We start from the raw sequence: 18,743 nt of genomic DNA, 5'->3' as shown, positions 1-18,743 counted from the left end.
TTATTACTCTGGAAATTATATTAAAAATTGAAAATTTTAGCAAAAAGAAAAGATGAGAAACTCACCGAGAATCGGAATCGAAAGAGTTAGAAAAAGAGGGATTAAATTGAAATTGAAGAAAAGGTGAAGCAGATGAAATGGGGACTAAGTAAGAAGACCACCATAAAAATGGGGTTTTTTTTCCTTTGGAAGAGATAACTTCAGAAGCAGCAGTTGAAGGGGTGCTGTAGTTCTGAAGCTGGGATGATCGAAGGTGTGTAAAGATGGTTATGGAAGATGAGTGTAGATGAGAGAACCACAATGAAAACACCATTGTTTTGCTCTATTTTAATTTTTGTGATTTTTTTAATAAATTGGGAGAATTAAATCAACATAAGCATTGAACTGATCGTCTTATCACATCAGTGGATACGTATCCTACAAACTAAAGATGGCATTGGTTGGTTCTAGCGGGTTCGAGGTGCAACATGGCTGTACTCCGTACTCATATTAAAGATGAGTGCGGCCGTGTGTAGGGGTGAGCAAACCGGGTACCCAGTAAAAATTTTAGGACTCGGATCCGGAATTGGTTGAAATCGGGTCCTAAAATTCGGAACCGGAATTGGAATTGGTTTAACCGGTCTTAAAATTTAGGACTTGGAATTGGAACCACCGGGTACAGGTTCTGGTTCCTGGTACCCACTTATGTAAATAATTATTAAAATATAATATAAATTATGATACTTATTTGGATTTGTTTTCATTTTTAGCGTTTAACACTTTTATTTATACGTACATTAAGATATTTTATTTATGTTAGGTATTAAAAATATTTTTTTATTTTACTAACTAGATACATTTAACATAATTTTATATTAAAAAAACTTATTTAGTGTAGCATATGTTAGTTAACCGGGTACCCAACTGGTTCCGGGTCCAAAAAATCAAGAATTGGAATTGGAACTGGTTGCAACCGGTTCCTTAATTTATTACCCACAATTGGAACCACCGAGTCCAATTCCGGCTCCGGACCCACCGGTTCCTAACCGGTTCCAATTCCAATTCCGGGTACCCGGAATTTTTGCTCACCCCTAGCCGTGTGGGGCATGTCGAGCCATGTGCTTTGGGATTGCCATAGACTCTCTTAAGGTAAATCTACTTGTCATGGACAAATTTTTAAAAACTTGGCCTACACAATACAAGCCCATGTGTCATCATGTCGGGATTGCATTCCTAAGCCGATTGCTAATTTTAGTATGTTGCGTTGTGTTGGTTTGTATTGTGATATTGTGCTTCTCCTAAATTAGGCAACTCACAATCCAACAATACATTTATGTATTATGTCATGTCGTGCTATGTTTTTTCATGCTAAGTCGTGTAATGCCTTCGGTCAGTCGACTCAGTCTCATCTTTATATGGTACTACTATGTATACTAGTATTATCAATTTGTCAATTTCCCACTAACTCGACTATGCAAGAATCAAATAAATTAGAGTCAGGCATTAATAAGGAATCTAAAATTGATCAGATTTAATTCAACCTAAAACCAAACCAGCCCAACTTGAAATTTGTTGAACCATATATGACCCATACCAAACATCAAACTAATCATAACCTATTATACCTTACTTATTTACAAACCATGAACGTTTAACCTTTAACCCAAATTATTAATAACTGGAAATCTTTCCAACATCTGGGAAAACACGAAGATATCGACCCATTTTAACATGTTATCCATTAAACCAGTATATCATGAACTTTTTTTTTCGCGGCAGATAAAACAATTAGATATTAGTAGCATTAGTTTCTAGTTTGTGGGTTTTTCCACCTGTTCTCTAGCTACCTTAATACAGAGCCAAAAGGAAAACATTGAGGCTAGTCTAATGATCTCCTAAGTAATAGGTTTGATATTTGCTGGTGCTTGCTCAGGATGTTGCATTAGTCATATCACTTCTTGATTACCTGTTCTAACAATTACTTGGTTATTCTTCTCTAAAGTTGCTTGTAGTTCGGCCTCCACTACTCCGCACTCAGCTTGTAGGACACTCAACGCTAATATTCTCTCTGTCCCTGAGCTATAAAAATCATCACCTATTTGTATGTACCAACCTAATGCTGCTATAGGTTGCTTCATCTTGTCTTTTTTCTTCCAGTAGGTGTATACTTGAATCTGCATTAACGTTGGTGAAGTAAGGCAACCTGTTCTCCAAGTCCAGCATTTCGAGGGCTCCTTCTTACTATTATGATTGTCAATTGTATTAGTAGTGGATTTTATCCACTGTAAGATGCCATTCAGATCTAGCTGAGTGGAATTTGGTCTGGTTTGGTTCTTGTGCAGCCACACAGACCACAAAGTAGCCATGAATTCCATCACTCCTAATCCCTGCTTCCCTCTGTTTCTCCTTAGAAATGTTAAGGATCCAATCCTATAAAGGATGTCTTCCAAAAGGCTTTATGTGTAGGCTCAAAGATGAAGTCGCCCAAATTCTTAAGGTGATGGCACAATCTCTGAAGAGATGCTCCTAGGATTCTTGACAGTCTCCACATAAAGCACATTGTGGTGCCACAAGAATTCCTCTTTTCCTTAGATTTTCTGCCGTTTTTGTTGCATTATGCATCAATTTCCACATGAAAAATTTCCATCTTGGGAAGAGCTTGCTTCTTAGTACTTTCAAAAGTCTGAGCTCTGATGATATCCTTACCCTTTTCTCCTGCATCTTGTACCCAGTTCCCACCGAGTAAACTGCTGAGGGAATGAGCATCCACTCATAGTCCTCTTCCTACTCATCTTGAGAGATGTGGATGGCCATAATTTTTTGTGCATCTTTAAACTCAAATATCTATTTGATTAGATGAACGTTCCACGTGCAATCCTCATGCATCAGGTCATTCACCTTTGAAATGCTTGCTAACTCAGGCTGTAGTGGATCCTTAACCTTTACAGACCATCCCCTATCCATGTATCACCTCGAATGCTGATGTGTGAGCCATCGCCTATAGTAAGGCGAATTAATGGTTTCAAGGTGGATATACTACTCACAAGCTTTAGGATGACCAGGAAGCCCCTGGTTTCAGCTTTCCTTCTTTATAGCCAATTGTAACCGGTGATGCTCCATACTTAGCTGTAAAGACTCTGCTTGTTAGGAGAATTGGGTGTTGGTGGAGTCTCTGTGCTTGCTTTGCCAAAAGTGCTCTATTTAGGGATGCAACATTTCGCATTTCTAGGCATCCTGAGAGTTTGTGAGTGTAAATCAGTTCCTTCTTTCTCCAATATACATGCCTCCTATCACACGGCTTATTGGCTTAACCTCCACCCGAACCTGATCAAGGCCGCAGACAGTCTTTTTAATTTGTAATGTTATAATAACTACATCTGTATTTACTTCATAAGCCTTAACTCATCATGTTAAAGAGCCATAGTTAGACGACTGTATTAAAACCCGCCCCATTTATTTATTGGACGGATCTGACCCATTCATAACTGGAGCAGGTCCGAGCGTCTAATGGGGCTCCAACCCATTGAATTGCTCTAATTGCCAAATCAATAAGGAAAAAAAAAAACCGGACGAACGACTCTCTCTCAATTCTCCATTGAAGCGCACTTGACGTTCTCTATTGAGGCGCCTTCTAACACTTGTATCCTCCATTGAAGCAGCTTCTGAGGTAATTTGTTGTTTCTTTTTGTAATGATCCTGTCAATTTCACAATCTAGGGTTTATATCTTTGATCTAATTTAACTTTATTTAATTGTCAGAATAGTAAATTTAAGGTTTGAACATTTGAACTATTGGTTCTAATTACTAACGATAGAAGAAACTTACGAGCCTAATTTGCTAATTGAATTAAATCTGCTTTTTCTCCCTACAATTACTGATCTAATAATTGAATCAAATTTTGTTGCAGAACGAACCCTTTAATGTTAGGATTGAACTATGAAATTGTTGATTGTTTTGATAATAACTGAATCAAATGTGCCTTTTCTCCCAAAAATTATGTGATTTTTCGAGCATGATTTGATAATTGAATCAAATTTCATAATTGCTAATCTTAGGATTGAACTATGAAATTGAATACCATCAATTTTGAATGTTGGGGGGTATCTGTTTGTGTCTGTTGTATTCGGCTTGGAAGAAATCATGTTCTTAAGGTTTTGCTATGTTTCCTCCATTTGATTTGGTAATTAGTGTTGTACTACTACTAAGTAGTGGTAAACTGGTAATGCTTTGTTTCTTTGTGATATGGATTTCGGCGACTCAATAAGGCGATCAGACCTAGTTCAGGCAGCTCTGCACTGCATATGTTGGAGTATACAAATTCTGTAACTGCTAAAACGCGTTTGAATTCCGTATTCTCCCTTCATTATTTGCCTTCAATGGTTCAGAACATGGAAATTTGATCTTCCTACATAAGTAGTGGTAGTGCTTTGTTTCTGTGTGTTATGGATTTTGGCAACTCGATAAGGTGATCAGACCTAGTTCAGGCAGCTCTGCACTGCATATGTTGGAGTATACAAATTCTGTAACTGCTAAAACGCGTTTGAATTCCGTATTCTCCCTTCATTATTTGCCTTCAATGGTTCAGAACATGGAAATTTGATCTTCCTACATAAGTAGTGGTAGTGCTTTGTTTCTGTGTGTTATGGATTTTGGCAACTCGATAAGGTGATCAGACCTAGTTCAGGCAGCTTTGCGCTGCATAAGTATACTATTTCCATAATCCTGGGTCTCGTGGTTGATAGCAGTTGGAGAATTTGGTTTGCTTTGTTGACTCATTTGCCTTCAAGGGTTCATAACATGGAAATTTGATTTTCCAAGGTTGTGTTTATCTAGTAGTCTAGTCCGGAGTACATAAAATCATTCTTACTGAATACGCTAGAATCTTTTCACTAACTTTTAGATGTATAGGTATGATCATTCACTTGCAAAAGCACCATCTTATCACGGCACAACTTGCCCGAAGAGCAACCTTTTGGCGGAGATTACATAATGGTCCAGACACTATAGAGGAGCTGATTGACCGGCATTTGGTGAAAGAGAAACCATCATATGACGATGATGAAAATGAGCTCTTAACCCGTCAACGACTCACCAGCACTCGACGAGAGGCATTGGGTCTCTACAGAGATATACTCCGTGCCACACGGTTCTTCATGTGGCCTGACTCTAGAGGGGTGTTGTGGCGAGATATTCTTAGAGAAAATGCTCGTAAAGAATTTGAAGAGGCTCAGTTTGAGAAAGATCATGAAGTAATAACTCGGTTATTGATTGGTGGAAGAGATGCTGTTCAAGCTGCTCTCGACAAGCTTGCTGAGAAACAGAGAGATCAAATAGAGAAGGATCGAAGTGGCAGAAGCTAACTATGTTGAACTTTAACCATGTATGTATGGGAAATGGAAGTGAATTGTTGTTACATCCTTGTATTGAGTTGTATTGGCTGCCATGAATGTAGAATTGTGCATACTGTTACCCACTTGCCCACCCATATTTCTCTCTACAATTTCATTTGCATAAAATCATGTAAAATTGGCTTTGGGCAAGTAAGTTGGAAGGGAGGGACTATATCTATCTCTCAAACTAAGGTCGGTATCAAGATAATTTTATTGTAAGGTTTGTAAGTTTTAAGCCAGGTCTGGTCTGATCTTGCTAGTTTAGTTGAGGAAATTTTACTCAAGATCAGACTGAGCCTTGAAAATTCAAACCAAAACTTACCGGTAACTATCAGCAACAAGGGAAAAATACACAGAGAGAGTGAGGAGAGAGAATGGGAGCATAATCTGTTAGTTGAGACGAACACTATAAGAGGGGGTGAATTGTAGGTAAGTTCCTATTACTACTTTTTGCGGAAAATAATTAAACTATAAAGGAACTTGCAAATGCACACAAACTTTACGAGGAAACCTTCCAGGGCCTAATTGGAAGTAAAACCTCGACCCTTTCTAAGGGATTTCCAAAACCAAATTACTCCACTAAAATAGGGCAATATCAAATTACAACCTATTATAAACAGACCTTTACTCACAAGTTTCACAACGAACTTGCTACACAGTAGGACCTTATCCTACCCAATCTAAGTCCCAAACTTAGATTCACTCGTATTCCCAAAGTACACTCACAGCCTCACACTAGAAGTTAGCACTCTGTATGCAAAGTATAAATTACACACTCACCCAAGAACCCAACCTATACAAAATATATGACCCTAGGATATGCTAGGCAAGTTATGCACGAAATCCGAAACTAATATGACAAATAATAAGCTTGGCAAACTTACACAATTAAGCACGAATGATTTCTTCAAGCATAAACTCACAGAAAACTATGAAGTGAGATCTCCACTATTTATACGAGTCTAGCTCATATAGCAAGTAGGGTTAAATTAACAAATCTCAAAACACGATTTAACAAAAAGAATAATATCTTTTTGTTAAATGAATTTTGAGAAATAAAATCAACTAGAAAATCTTTACTTAAAATCTATCTTTTATCTTTTCTGTTTACTTAGATTTGTCAAGCAACTTGTCACGCTTCTAATAGGTTACGTGCAAACCCTACTTAATATATTTAACAACCGATCTAGAAGATAAAATCTTAACTAAATAAGTTGTTGTGCCATTTTATTCTGCACTCGAGAATTGCTTGGGCTTCACGCAGACCAGGACCAAGTTCCTGCTGTCTTCAAGTTCCTGTTAGGGAACGTTCCTGTTAAGGAACTTAAATAGTTCTTGTTAGAGAACTAAGTTCCTGTTAGGGAACTCTTCTTTTATCTTGATTAACCTTCTTAAAGACTTCTTCTTCACGTTCTTCTTAGTTAAGGTTACTTTTCCACCACCAAGGTCTACTTCACCTGTTCTTAGTCAAACACTAAAATAAATCTTTAGTTAAGTTTGCTTGAGTTTAAGTCAATAATCATCAAAACTTTAAGCTTCAACATAATCTGGAGAGTTGTGTGAGAGACGTCAATAGGAGGGAAGTCATGAAACAAGAAAAAGAAGTGTACGAACTACAAAGATTATTTTTCAAAAAAAAAAAAAAGAGAAAAATATTGAAATACAGAGCAAGAGACTAGAGTAAAGAAGTGTGTCATTGTTCATAAGGAACGGTAATTGGGTTGTTGACTTTTAAAAGGTTAGAAATTTGATTAAAAAATTAGTTATACCTATTAATAATGTTGGATGTTTGGCCAACGCCTTTACGATTTTTTTATTTTTTTTTGACAAAGGATACAAACAGCAAATTACATACTAATACTAAAGCAAATAGAGTTAACCGCCGCTTCTCCTGCGATTAGATGAGCTCTGTTGACGCGCTAGCGATCCGCCTTATGGATAGTGCAGACTCAGAACCTTGACGCGAGGTGTAAAATTCTCCGAATGAGCCAAATGTAAGCGATATTACCCTGCCCTTTCTCACGAAGCAGGGTGACCAGATGAAAGGAATTAGAAAAAACCGCAATAGACCTAAATCCTCGATCAAACGCCCACTGCAGCCCATACATGCAAGCCAACGCCTCCGCATGTAAAGCAGAGGAACAAACCCCGAAGTTACTACCTCCAATGATCCGATCATCCAGCGGGTCCTCGTTATCCAAGCACCAACCCATTCCAGCTCGTCGAGAATCCTTGAACCAAGAGCCATCGATTTGAAGAGAAAGTAAAGCACTCCCCTGGGGAGTCAGGCCAAGCTGATCCATATAAGACCCAGGCGGGGAAGAGGCTCCCCCATCCGTCGCCACAGTAGTAGGGGTACTAGTAGGGCCATCTGAATTGACAAAGATTGAATGACTATCCATGACCTCCTGAAACAAAGCCTGAAAAGGCCGAGTCACAGCAGAATCCCTAAAAATTCTGGAATTACGACATAACCACATGCTCCACAACGTACCGACAAAGGTACATAAGCGAGTACTAGAAAGACCATCCTGACTGATAAAAAGTCGGATATAATCTTGGATCCAATCTGAGAGAGAAAGGTCTCCAATAAATTCTGAGCGAATGCCGAGGCATCCACCCCTCCAAACCAAACGTGCAGAAAAGCACATTCTGAATAGGTGTTGTAAATCCTCCGGTTCTGTACGGCAGAGGTCACAGCACACGTCTAGGATCGGAACTCCTCTATGATTGAGTTCCACCTTGACCGCAAGAGCACGGTGTACCAGTTTCCATAAGAACAACTTCCATTTAGGCTGCAACGGGAGAGACTAAAGAACCTTCTAGAAAGAGTCAGAAGCGGAAGGTGTAGAAGGAGGGGAAAATAGTTGTTGAAGCATAGCATACCCAGTTTTAACCGAGTACTTTCCAGAAGAGGAACCCGACCAATAACGAAAATCGTCTTGAGTCGTATCAGGGGCCTCCATTGCCAGGATTGTAGAAGCATCCGCAGGAACAAAAGCATCAAGAACTTTAGTAGTATCCCAGCCCTTGGTCTGAAGATTGACGAAAAAACTGACAGTATAAGGAGCCGAATCTGGCAAAGTGATTCCTGGTTTGAACTCCGGAATGCTACCATTAACCCACTTAGCTGACCCTGCTAGGGTCGACCTTCCATTACCTGTTTTCCAGTTACAACCAGAATTCAACAGTGTTTCCGCCCTGAGCAAACCCCGGAGGCCATAAGAGTGTCGGCCAGAAAAACGCGGCGTAGTATTAGGGTTGTTGGAAAGAAAGGTCGTTAGAGCACTAAAAACTTTAGACACTAGCAACTGCGGGTTAGTAAAGAGTCTCCAAACTTGTTTCATGAGCAAAGCCTTGTTTAAGGAAGACAAGCAGCGAATGGCCAAACCACCGAGGCCTCAAGGAAGGTGCATGGTATCCTTATTTACCCAGTGCATACCTTTAGTATCAGAATGTGCCTAGAAGAAGCGCAACAGTAAGGAGTCGATTTTCCCAGTCATAGAGACGGGGACCTCATAACAAACGAGGACATGGGAAGACATAGCAATAAGGATAGAGTTAATAAAAATTAACTTTTGCGATTGAGAGAGGCGTATAGCATTTAAACAGTGAATTCGGCCAGCAATTTTGTCGATGATAAACTGAAAGTGATCTTTCTTTCTGCCGACGAAGTCAATTGGAGCTCCTAGATGATGATCGAACATCTGAACATGCTTCATTTGGAAAATAGATTTAAAGCCTTCCTGAGCAGACGTACAGATATTTGGGCTAAACTTAATCAAGGATTTGGACAAGTTTAGTATTTCGCCTGATATCTTAGTAAACCTCTGAATAATCTGCCTGATATTAGTACAGGCTGTAGACGAAGCCCGAAAAAAGATGAGAGCGTCATCCGCGAAGAATAAATGTGAGATAATAGGGCTCCTTCTAGACAACTTGATTCCTTGAAAAAGCTTCAAGTCTTGTCCCAAGTGCAGCATACGAGAGAAAATATCCATGCAGAACAGGAAAAGGTACGGGGAGATGTGATCACCCTGACGAAGACCACAATGTGGTCTAAAGGTATCCGAAGTAGAGCCATTAATCAAGGATTTGTAAGAAACCGTGGCAAGGCATTGTTGGATCATCTGTAACCAACGGTCCGGAAACCCATAGGCTTTTAACACTTGCAGAAGAAAGCTCCAGTGAATTCTGTCATAAGCCTTACTCATATCCATTTTGATCGAGGCGAGCCAATTAGTGCCCGTTTTAGAGGAATTGATTTTCTCCATTAACTCATGACTCATCAAAATATTATCCGTCATAACTCGGCCTAGAACAAAGGCATGCTGAGAATCTGAGATGAGGAGAGGAAGATACTGGAACAAGTTCTTCCTATGAAAGGATTTGCAGTCCTCCATAAAGAATTTGAAGATCCTTTTGCAAAATTGCAAGTTCTTCCTAAGAAAGGATTTCGAGTCCTCCAGAAAGAATTTGAAGATCCTTTTGCAAAATTGCTCCCATTTCGAGTCTAGAGAAAAAATTGCAAGTTCTTCCTAAGAAAGTTGCAAACTTCTTAATCCCCTGTTTTCTTTTTTCGGAAGATAGGAAGGAATACAAATCCAAAAGTTCTTCTTTGTGTTCATAATGCCAAAATATCAAGTCGGCGCATTCGTCTTTCTCTTGATTGTTACTACAGGCCTCTTGAATATTCTCTTTTCCTTTTTTCTTTCATTTGTTATTTTTGTATTTGTATATAATTATAATGCGACTTTTTTTACTTTTTTATCATTGATAGGAATTTCTCTTGTTAAGACCCTATGAATCGATGGAACCCTAGATTCATACTAGAACCACGATGATTCAATAAAACCCTAAAGCTAAGCACAAAGATTCCTTGAGTAAGAACCATTGGATCATCACTTATTAAATCAATAGGATAGGTATTATTTTATTATTATAACTAGTAATACAAAAAAATTTGTCTGTTGGTTAAACAAAAAAGGCATCAAAAGGAGTTTGAACGAAAAAAGATTTCGATTTATACCTACTCTTGGAAGCACATTTGTACACTGTGTTACAAAGGCTGATAGGACGTAAATGGCCCACCTCTGGTGGGGTACCAATCTTAGGAATCATAACAAGAAGGGACTGATTCCACTCTTTCAGAAGAAACCCCGTTTGGAAGAAACTTTGAATGCCGAAAACAACCGAGTCCCCCACAACCTCCCAGTGAGTTTTGAAAAATTCGACTGTAATTCCATCCGGACCCGGGGACTTACTGTTCCCTAAAGAAAACATAGCACTTCGAATCTCAGAAGCGGAGAAAGGACGGTCAAGGTTTGCAAGTTGAGAAGAACTAAACCGTGGAAGATCTAATTCTCGTAGAACAACGTCAATTTCTGGATCATAAGGAGGCATAATATCACATTGAAAAGTTTCCTTTAGGGAATTCACTACCACACGCTGGACTTCCGTATGGCCATACTGAAGAGTTCCTTGGTTGTCAAATAAGGAACTAATCTCATTCTTCTTTTGGCGACTTTTAACCTTTGAGAAAAAAAGTTTCGATGGGCACTCACCTTTTAGTATCCAGTTTTTCTTACAGCGTTGTTTCCAGAATTACAGCTGCAATAAGATACTATCTTTTGAAGAAACTATATTGGTCATGTAGAGAGAGGCATCAGACAGTGACTTGACTAGTTCTCCCTCCGTAGCTAGATCCTTCGAAAAAAATTTCCAATCTATGCCCCAAAACTTTTTATTATGAAGACACCATCTCCTAATTAATGAGAGACTTGACGTGTTGCAGCTTCTTAGAGAGAATGAACATAGGCGAGCCTGGGACATTCCTTTCCCAAGTAGTAAGGACAAAGTCATGTATGTCCTGATAACCCAAACACCAGTTGTCCAGTTGGTAAGGACGGTTAGAAACTTGGATAAACATAGAATCGTCAAAGAAAATAGCAGCATTATCAGAGATCATAATCGGTTGATTGAGTAACCGACTCTCTGGATAATTATGAAACCAATCATAAGTCATGTACGCCCGGTCCAGACGCTGTAAAATAAGTTGATCGTCGTCCCTATTATTCGTCCACGTATACGGAGGACCTTTAAAGGGGATAGCAAGTAAACTCGATTTCATCCTAAAATCAACAAAGGAATCCCACCCCTTAATAATATTAGACCCTCCAAACCTATCATAGTGATGCTCTATTTGATTTATATCTCCAATAATCAAACAATTAGGAGCAAAAGCAAGTAAATCTAAAATCAAACCCCAGACTTGAGGTCTATCTTCGAGAACATGAGCACCATAAACAAACATCACACATTTACTATTTCCATTAGTAAGTTTTATATTACAGAGTACAACATTGGAACAACAAAAAACACAAGAAACATCATCCGAACCATAACCAAAAACCGCTAAACCACCACTAGTACCAACCGAATCTACCCTAAAAACCGAAGTAGGACTAGAAGTACTAAGAAAGCTAGTCACTACAGAAACGGAAACTTTAGTTTCACAAAGAAAAAGAAAGTTAGGAGCAAAAGAGTGTAATAACCACAAAACATAGGGAAGCTAAGTAGAGGTTTGGTCATTTAGTCCCCGACAATTCCAAGTCGTAATCTTCATAAAACCTTGGGGGACTGTGAAGGGCCAGCCGCCACACCAAGGTTGCCTGAGAAACCAGAAGCTGAACTTGCAGAACGCACAATGCCATTAAAGCTAGAACCCATAACAGGAGAAGCATCCAAAGCAGCCCGCTTTTGGTATTTAAGTGTCGAGGACACCCTGTACGCTTTCTTTTACTGTAAGAATGAGGCATATTTGCTTTGTTAAATTCAGCATTAAAAAAACCATTTGAAGAAGCACCATGGAACCCCAAGTCTGCTGCCACAGAAATATCAGAAAAGCACTTTTCCGTAGGCAGAACTTGGGGGTGTAGAGATGGGAAAAAAGAGTAGCCACCTTTACCATACAAATTCAAGTTCTTGATTTTTCGACGTTTTTGTGACCAAGATGAACCTGCGTACCCAAAGAAGGGTAACTGATCATAAGACCTACACCATATAAAAGGAGTTTGCTGAGAGCGTTTCCTTTCCCTGACTAAGCCAGACCTCGGAGAGGACTTACGCAAGTAGTGAGCAGTTGGTGGCACTGCAGAAGGGTGGTCGATTTTATGACCAATGCACGATTTAAAAGAATTAAATTATGGTTTAACTTGTTGTGATCACTACTGAGGTGATCAAAGGCTGGGTCGGGCCGGGTTCAGGTCAAAGTAGAATGTTAAAATTCAGTCTTTTAAGTCAGGTTGGGCCGAACTTTGGGTTGAAAATACTTGCCAAAAATACGTAAATCTATATGTTCTCCTCTCTCTCTTTCTCCCGCTTGAGGCGCCTTATGTTATTTTAATCCTCCATTGAAGTAGCATTTGAGGTAGGTTGTTTCTTTTTGTAAACATCAAATCTATGCTGCACCACAAGTTGAAATGTAATGTAGTTGAATTAGGGAAATATGTAATCTTTAACTTCTATTGTGCCCCCTTGTTGAGATGACATTAAATGCTTGAGGATTTGTAGAAGAGTTTTAACCTATGTTACATGGACACAGGTACGTGTGTCAGACACGGACACGTGTTCAAGTGTCCGATTCGTCAATTTCAAAAAATTTAGGACACGGATACTCTGTCCTATATCTGGACACGGGTGCGATGACACGACACTTTTATTTTTTGCAAAAAAAAAATAGGAAAAATTAGAAAATAACACTACAAAATTATCACGATTTTGATTATAACACCATAAAAAAAATAATAAAAAAAAATAAATAAACTTAGATTATAACACCACCAAAAAACCAAAAATTTTGATTTCACCACCACTTAACTTTTTCATCTAAAAACCCGTTAATGGGCCCCACATTGTACACATGTCAATTATGCATTCGATTAAAATAAATAAATTAAAAAAATTAAAAAAAAAAAGGAAAACCCTTAAAATACCCAGCCACCATCGGCGCCGTCGTTTTCTACCGCCACCCAGCCTCCACCGCCGTCACCCAATCCCAACCGACCACCCTCGACCCACAAAACCAACCTACCGACCAACCTTGACTGTCGAAATCAGCCCAAATGTACCCACGAAATAACCAGCCCCGATTTGGTTCAAGGTGAGGGTGAGAGGGTAGGGCGATTAGTGGGTTTGGGTATGGGAGGGTCGGGGTTTCGGCGACGATTTTTGGTTGGGTTTGGTAGAGGAGTACGGTGGCTGGGCTAGTTAGGGTTGGATTTGGGTGGTTTGGCGATGGATTTGGGTCGAGGAGACGATGATGGGGGCTGGCTGGTTTGGGTTGGAGTTTGGGTGGTTCGGCAACGTCTGGAAGTCAGCGATGGGGGGTGGGTTGGGGTGCCGACCGTGGTAGGGTCGAGTTAACGGCGGTGGAAACCGGCGCCGGTGGTGGTAATGGTGGCTGGGTTAGGATTATAGGGTTTTTCTTTTTTTTTTTTCTTTTTTGATTTTTTTATTCAATAGTTGATTGACACGTGTTGTGTGGGGCCCACTTAACGATTTTTTTGGATGACAAAGTTAAGTGGTGGTGAAACCAAACTTTTGGGTTTTTTTTTGTGGTGTTATAATAAAAACTTTTTTTAGTGGTGTTATTATCAAAATCGTGACAATTTTTGGGTGTTATTTTATAATTTTTCCAAAAAATTATACATTACAAAATATTTTAATACTCATAAGTTTTAAAAATTAAATTTTTATATCATATTCTTGTAATAAAAATTATATGATTACTATTTCTTGTTATAATTATTCTAGTATTTTCTCTAAAATGAATTGTTTACTGCTGTAAATATTGGGTAATGTAACACAAAAAAGTAATTTTGGTTAAAGTTAGTAGTAAAAAATTCATAAGCAAAACAAGTGGTATTAAAAATGACATCTGTCCTATACCCATTACCCTACCCCCTCCCCCTTCTGACAGCCCCACTCATTTCCTCTTCCTTCCTTTCTCTCTCTCCTCCCCCTCTTTACTTTTCACTCTCTGGTTTCAATGGAGTCGAAGAAAATTTCACACAGATCCCCTGCTCTGAAGTGTCCGAGTGCAAATAGCCAAATCTGACACAAATTCCGTGTCCGTGTCAGACGTTTCGGGATTTCAGCCGAGTCCGATGAACATGGGTTTTGACACTAACACATTATTTGGATTGAGAGAATAGAAGAAAAGAAAGCGAAGAAAACAGAAGGAATTATCCTCCTTTCTTTAGATACCTGTTGAGTTTTGATAGAAGGGAAGAAAAGGAAAATTGAATGATTCATTTTCCCCTCCCTCTTTAATAAACTAAATTCTTTCAATGTTGGAAAGATTTAGAGGAAAAAAATGTAACCTTACTTTCTCCCTCCCCTTTCACTTCTCCCCCTTCCTTCTTCCTCTCATTCATATGTACTAAAGTTTAGAAAACTAGTGGTTAATTTGTATATAATACAGGTCAGGATAGGTAAATTTACTAAATGAATTAGCAATTAAATATGAAATAAATAATACAAAGGTTGTATCTAAGATGTTTTAATTTTTACACGGTCAATAAAATGATATGATTTTCTAAAACAATTGTTACTGTTACTATATAACTATCACCTGCCTGGGAAGTCGCATACGAAATACATATGCAGTTAATGAATAGAATTTTTGTAAGGATATGTTCTGATTTATTAAACTGAACTGAACTATTTTATGAGATAAGTAAATTAGGAACCGAATTGAACTAAACTAAATTTAAAATACGTTGCGGAGAACATCCCCTTAGTATTGTAAATAAATGGGATTGAATAGTTTATTTTTTAAAAGATATCATTTATATAATTCAATTGACAATTTCAGTTACAGTGGTATACTCTAATATTTTATTCTCTACCAAAATTATAAATACAAATTATGTAACCTTCTAATATTATAATAATAATAATTATTATTATTATCATATATGGAAGGATAACTATTATTATTTTAATAATTTTTATTATATATTGAAGGATATCTATGTCGATTATAGTTGTTGTTTAAGATTATTTTCTTTTTGACATGATTATTTAGTAACAACAACAGTTTTATTAGTTTTAATTTATGTAATTATAACATAATCTAACAAGTTCATTTGTATTCGGGGTTTCAGGGTTTGTCTGCAAATTGCTAATATATAAATAGTTAATTATTTTACTTATACTTAGTTTACGCTAATATAAATAGTTAATTTTTTTTTCATAATAAAGGCTGGTATAGGATATTTTTACTGATTTAATTAGTAATTGATTAGTATCTTACACAATTTAATTTGTACATGATTAATGGAACTAAATGATTTTACTTAAACAATTGTTATTGTTACTATATATATATATAGTTATATATATATATATATATATATATATATATATATATATATATATATATATATATATATATATATAAAGTTGCAAGGACTGAAAATTAATTACCCGTTCAAGTTTAGAATCCAGTTTGGAAATTCATGGAAATCTTAATACAAGAAATGAATGACATTATCTAAAAAGATATCATATACTGAAATTTAATTAATCGTTCACCGTCAATTGTTGAATCTGGAAAAACGAGATAAGTGCAGTAAAATTGATTTAATTAAATTAAAGAAATGTTATAAATAAATCGATCATGGTGGATTGTTTAACATAAAATCGAATTTGTTTGACCAGTGAACATGGTCTTGAATTGAAAATTCTAATTACTTCATCGGAGTAACCCTCAGTGATGGATTCTGTCATCTTCTCCAGCGTGCTGTTTATCTTCTATGGTGTCCTTTTAATCTTCACCGGTATAATATCATTGATAAATTAATTAAAATTTCAGAAAAAAAAAAACAAATAAATTTGTGCATTTAATGCTATTAGGCGCCAAGATTTTCGCCAGCCATTTTCCCGCTTACATAGCTCCTTAGGCGCCATTAAGGGTGAAAGTTTTCCCCTTTATTTTCCTTTTTTTTTTGGCTTTTGCTGATGTGGCAGCCTCTCATTGGTATTGTATGTAAGGTCCACATACTACAATGAATGCATGTGTATCATTGTCCCTTCATTTATCCCGTCTTCAAAGTTTCTCAATTACATAAAGTATTTACTCAAGTAGCAACAAATCCACTCAATTTTGTAAAAATAATAATAATAATAAAAATAAAATAAATAAAATAAAATAAAAATAAAAAAAAAAACCTACTCTAGTCACAAAGCCTAAATTGCAAATACTTTGTGAGATATGATATCCAAATTACGCCCAACAAATTCCTCTTTTTATCTCTATCAAATCCAGAAGATCACCATTGAAGTTTACCTACAATCATATTCATATCTCAACCTTGAAGCTCCACCATTGTTGTCTCTTCATCTCTCAGGTTCATTTATTTAATTCACTCTCCTTTTAATTCTCAAACTATTCATTCTATTTCTAAATTCATCATTCAGTTTATAATGCCTTTCAGTTAATTTTGTAATTCTCAATTTGCGATTCAATTAACATTTTCTTGAATTTTTTGTATACATGTGATTAAACCCTAGTATAAATTGTTTATCGACTTATCGTAATGTATATTGATTATTGAGTCTTCCTTTTTGTCGCCTCGTGTAGTTGATTCAATCAGGATCATTATCATTATTGTGTATCACATCATTTTTCTTGGTTTATAATTATATATTCCAAACTGGTTAGTTTAATTTGCCGGGTAAGTTTTCCCGACTTCAATTCATTTGCAATGTATCCCCTTTGATTATGTTGACGACAAAAACACGAAACACTCAAGAGTCAAACCCTCTTGTTTAGATTGTTTTCTGGTTGTTGTAGCTGATTTGCAAATAGGGGCTTCTGCAATAGCGTATCACTTATCAAGATAATATACTAGTGTAGGAGCTGCTCGTTCACTAGGAGAGATTGTTATACACACCCGGGTGTATCATACACCCACGGGTATTTTGTACTCATTTTGATGATTGTTTTTCATTTAATCATTAAATGAAGAGCAAAAACTAACCTTGGGTTAGTTGGGTATACAACAAATTCTAGTTCGCTAGACATATCATCATGATATTTTAGTCTTGGTTTACATTGTATCGTCGTGGTCAGGCTTCTGCTTTTTTTGAAATTCAATGTTGAAGACTAGATACAATGATATTGAGTTCTTCTTCTATTTACTTGGCTCTTTTGCTAATAGAATCATGCTTCTACTTACTGATTGAGGCATGGTAAAAATGGGCAAGACCGCTACTTGTTTATCACTGAGATTAATTGGGACGGCCTCCTCCTTTATGCACTCATGGAGTCATGGGTAGTGTACTTGTGTATAACTATTAATAGTTTGCTTTGCTTGTTTTTTGTTTTCCATCTTTTACAAAGATGACTCCTGCTTGTTATTCTTGTGATTAATAATGTTGCTGGCACTGCTAAATTTTGCAAGCTATAGTTAGTTAGGTGCCTCTTGATTGTAGAATTTGGCGCAACTATGCTACAATTTGTGGTTCGTATCAATAACTACTGGTCTGATTGTGAAAAATCATTATGCAGCTCCATAGGATATGTTGGAATCAAAGTGGAAGCACTTGGGAGAACTCAAAAATAATGCTATGGAAAATACTTCAAATATTACAGTTGATTCGGGTTTGTGTGGAGAGGATGGTTGGACTATTGTTAAGAAACAGAGAGTTAACATTCTAATACCTCGTCTTCCCAGTACTGAGCAATCTTCCGTGCCTGATCTTGAACAAGGTCAGCTGCGTGGAAGTTTGTCTTGTAATATGACTAATAATCCATCTGAGCTTCCGTTGGAGAAGCCTCTGAAGGCAAATTTTATAGAGGGAAATGATGAATCACTGTCTTTGTCTTCGAAATCAAATACTCAATCTAGTGCAAAAGTTCATTCTCCTGTAGATAATGCAGTAGCAATTCTGAATTCACGAAAGCCAGTTTTGAGGAGACTGGCTTCGGAGGACCAAGTAGGTGTTTCGATATCCTTCTCTGGAAAGACGGAAAATTATCTGAAATTCCGTAAAACTTCTCCAAAGCTTGTCAGAACTACCATGCAACAAGACCTATCTGTTATCTGCACACCATCCATTACCATCAAATATTTCAATAAGAAGATGCGGGCATCAAATCTCGAAAGAAACATAATAATTGCGGGTGGATTGGGCAAGTGGCTTTATTCTCTTGGACTGGAACAATTTGAGAGAATTCTCCATGCAAAAAATGTCAATAAATATCAGTTGGTAGATCTGTCTATGAAGAAGCTAAAGGATATGGGTGTTCATGCTGTTGGACCTAGAAGAAAGTTAATTCATGCTATAGAGTGTGTTTGTCATCCT

At 37.3% G+C, this 18,743-nt stretch overlaps 2 protein-coding genes across 2 annotated transcripts in view; both read left to right on the top strand.

Moving 5' to 3' along the window:
• The first annotated feature begins 3,399 nt into the window (after window positions 1-3,399).
• Window positions 3,400-5,460, top strand: LOC110688846. The gene is made up of 2 exons (XM_021865604.1): window positions 3,400-3,646; window positions 4,888-5,460. The coding sequence occupies exon 2, from the start codon at window positions 4,890-4,892 to the stop codon at window positions 5,337-5,339; it is 450 nt and encodes a 149-aa protein (XP_021721296.1). The 5' UTR covers window positions 3,400-3,646; window positions 4,888-4,889; the 3' UTR covers window positions 5,340-5,460.
• Window positions 5,461-16,027: 10,567 nt separating this feature from the next.
• LOC110688845 overlaps window positions 16,028-18,743 on the top strand; it is a 3,648-nt gene continuing 932 nt past the window's right edge. Inside the window, exons 1-2 of the mRNA XM_021865603.1 lie at window positions 16,028-16,783; window positions 17,947-18,743. The exon at window positions 17,947-18,743 is cut by the window's right edge and continues 932 nt beyond it. Coding sequence (XP_021721295.1) covers window positions 17,958-18,743 — 786 coding nt within the window. The 5' untranslated portion in view covers window positions 16,028-16,783; window positions 17,947-17,957. The remainder of the gene's footprint in view (window positions 16,784-17,946) is intronic.

Source organism: Chenopodium quinoa, unplaced genomic scaffold (assembly GCF_001683475.1).
Source record: "Chenopodium quinoa cultivar QQ74 unplaced genomic scaffold, ASM168347v1, whole genome shotgun sequence".
Classification (NCBI taxonomy): Eukaryota; Viridiplantae; Streptophyta; class Magnoliopsida; order Caryophyllales; family Amaranthaceae; genus Chenopodium; species Chenopodium quinoa.
This window is presented reverse-complemented; position numbering and strand designations above follow the sequence as displayed.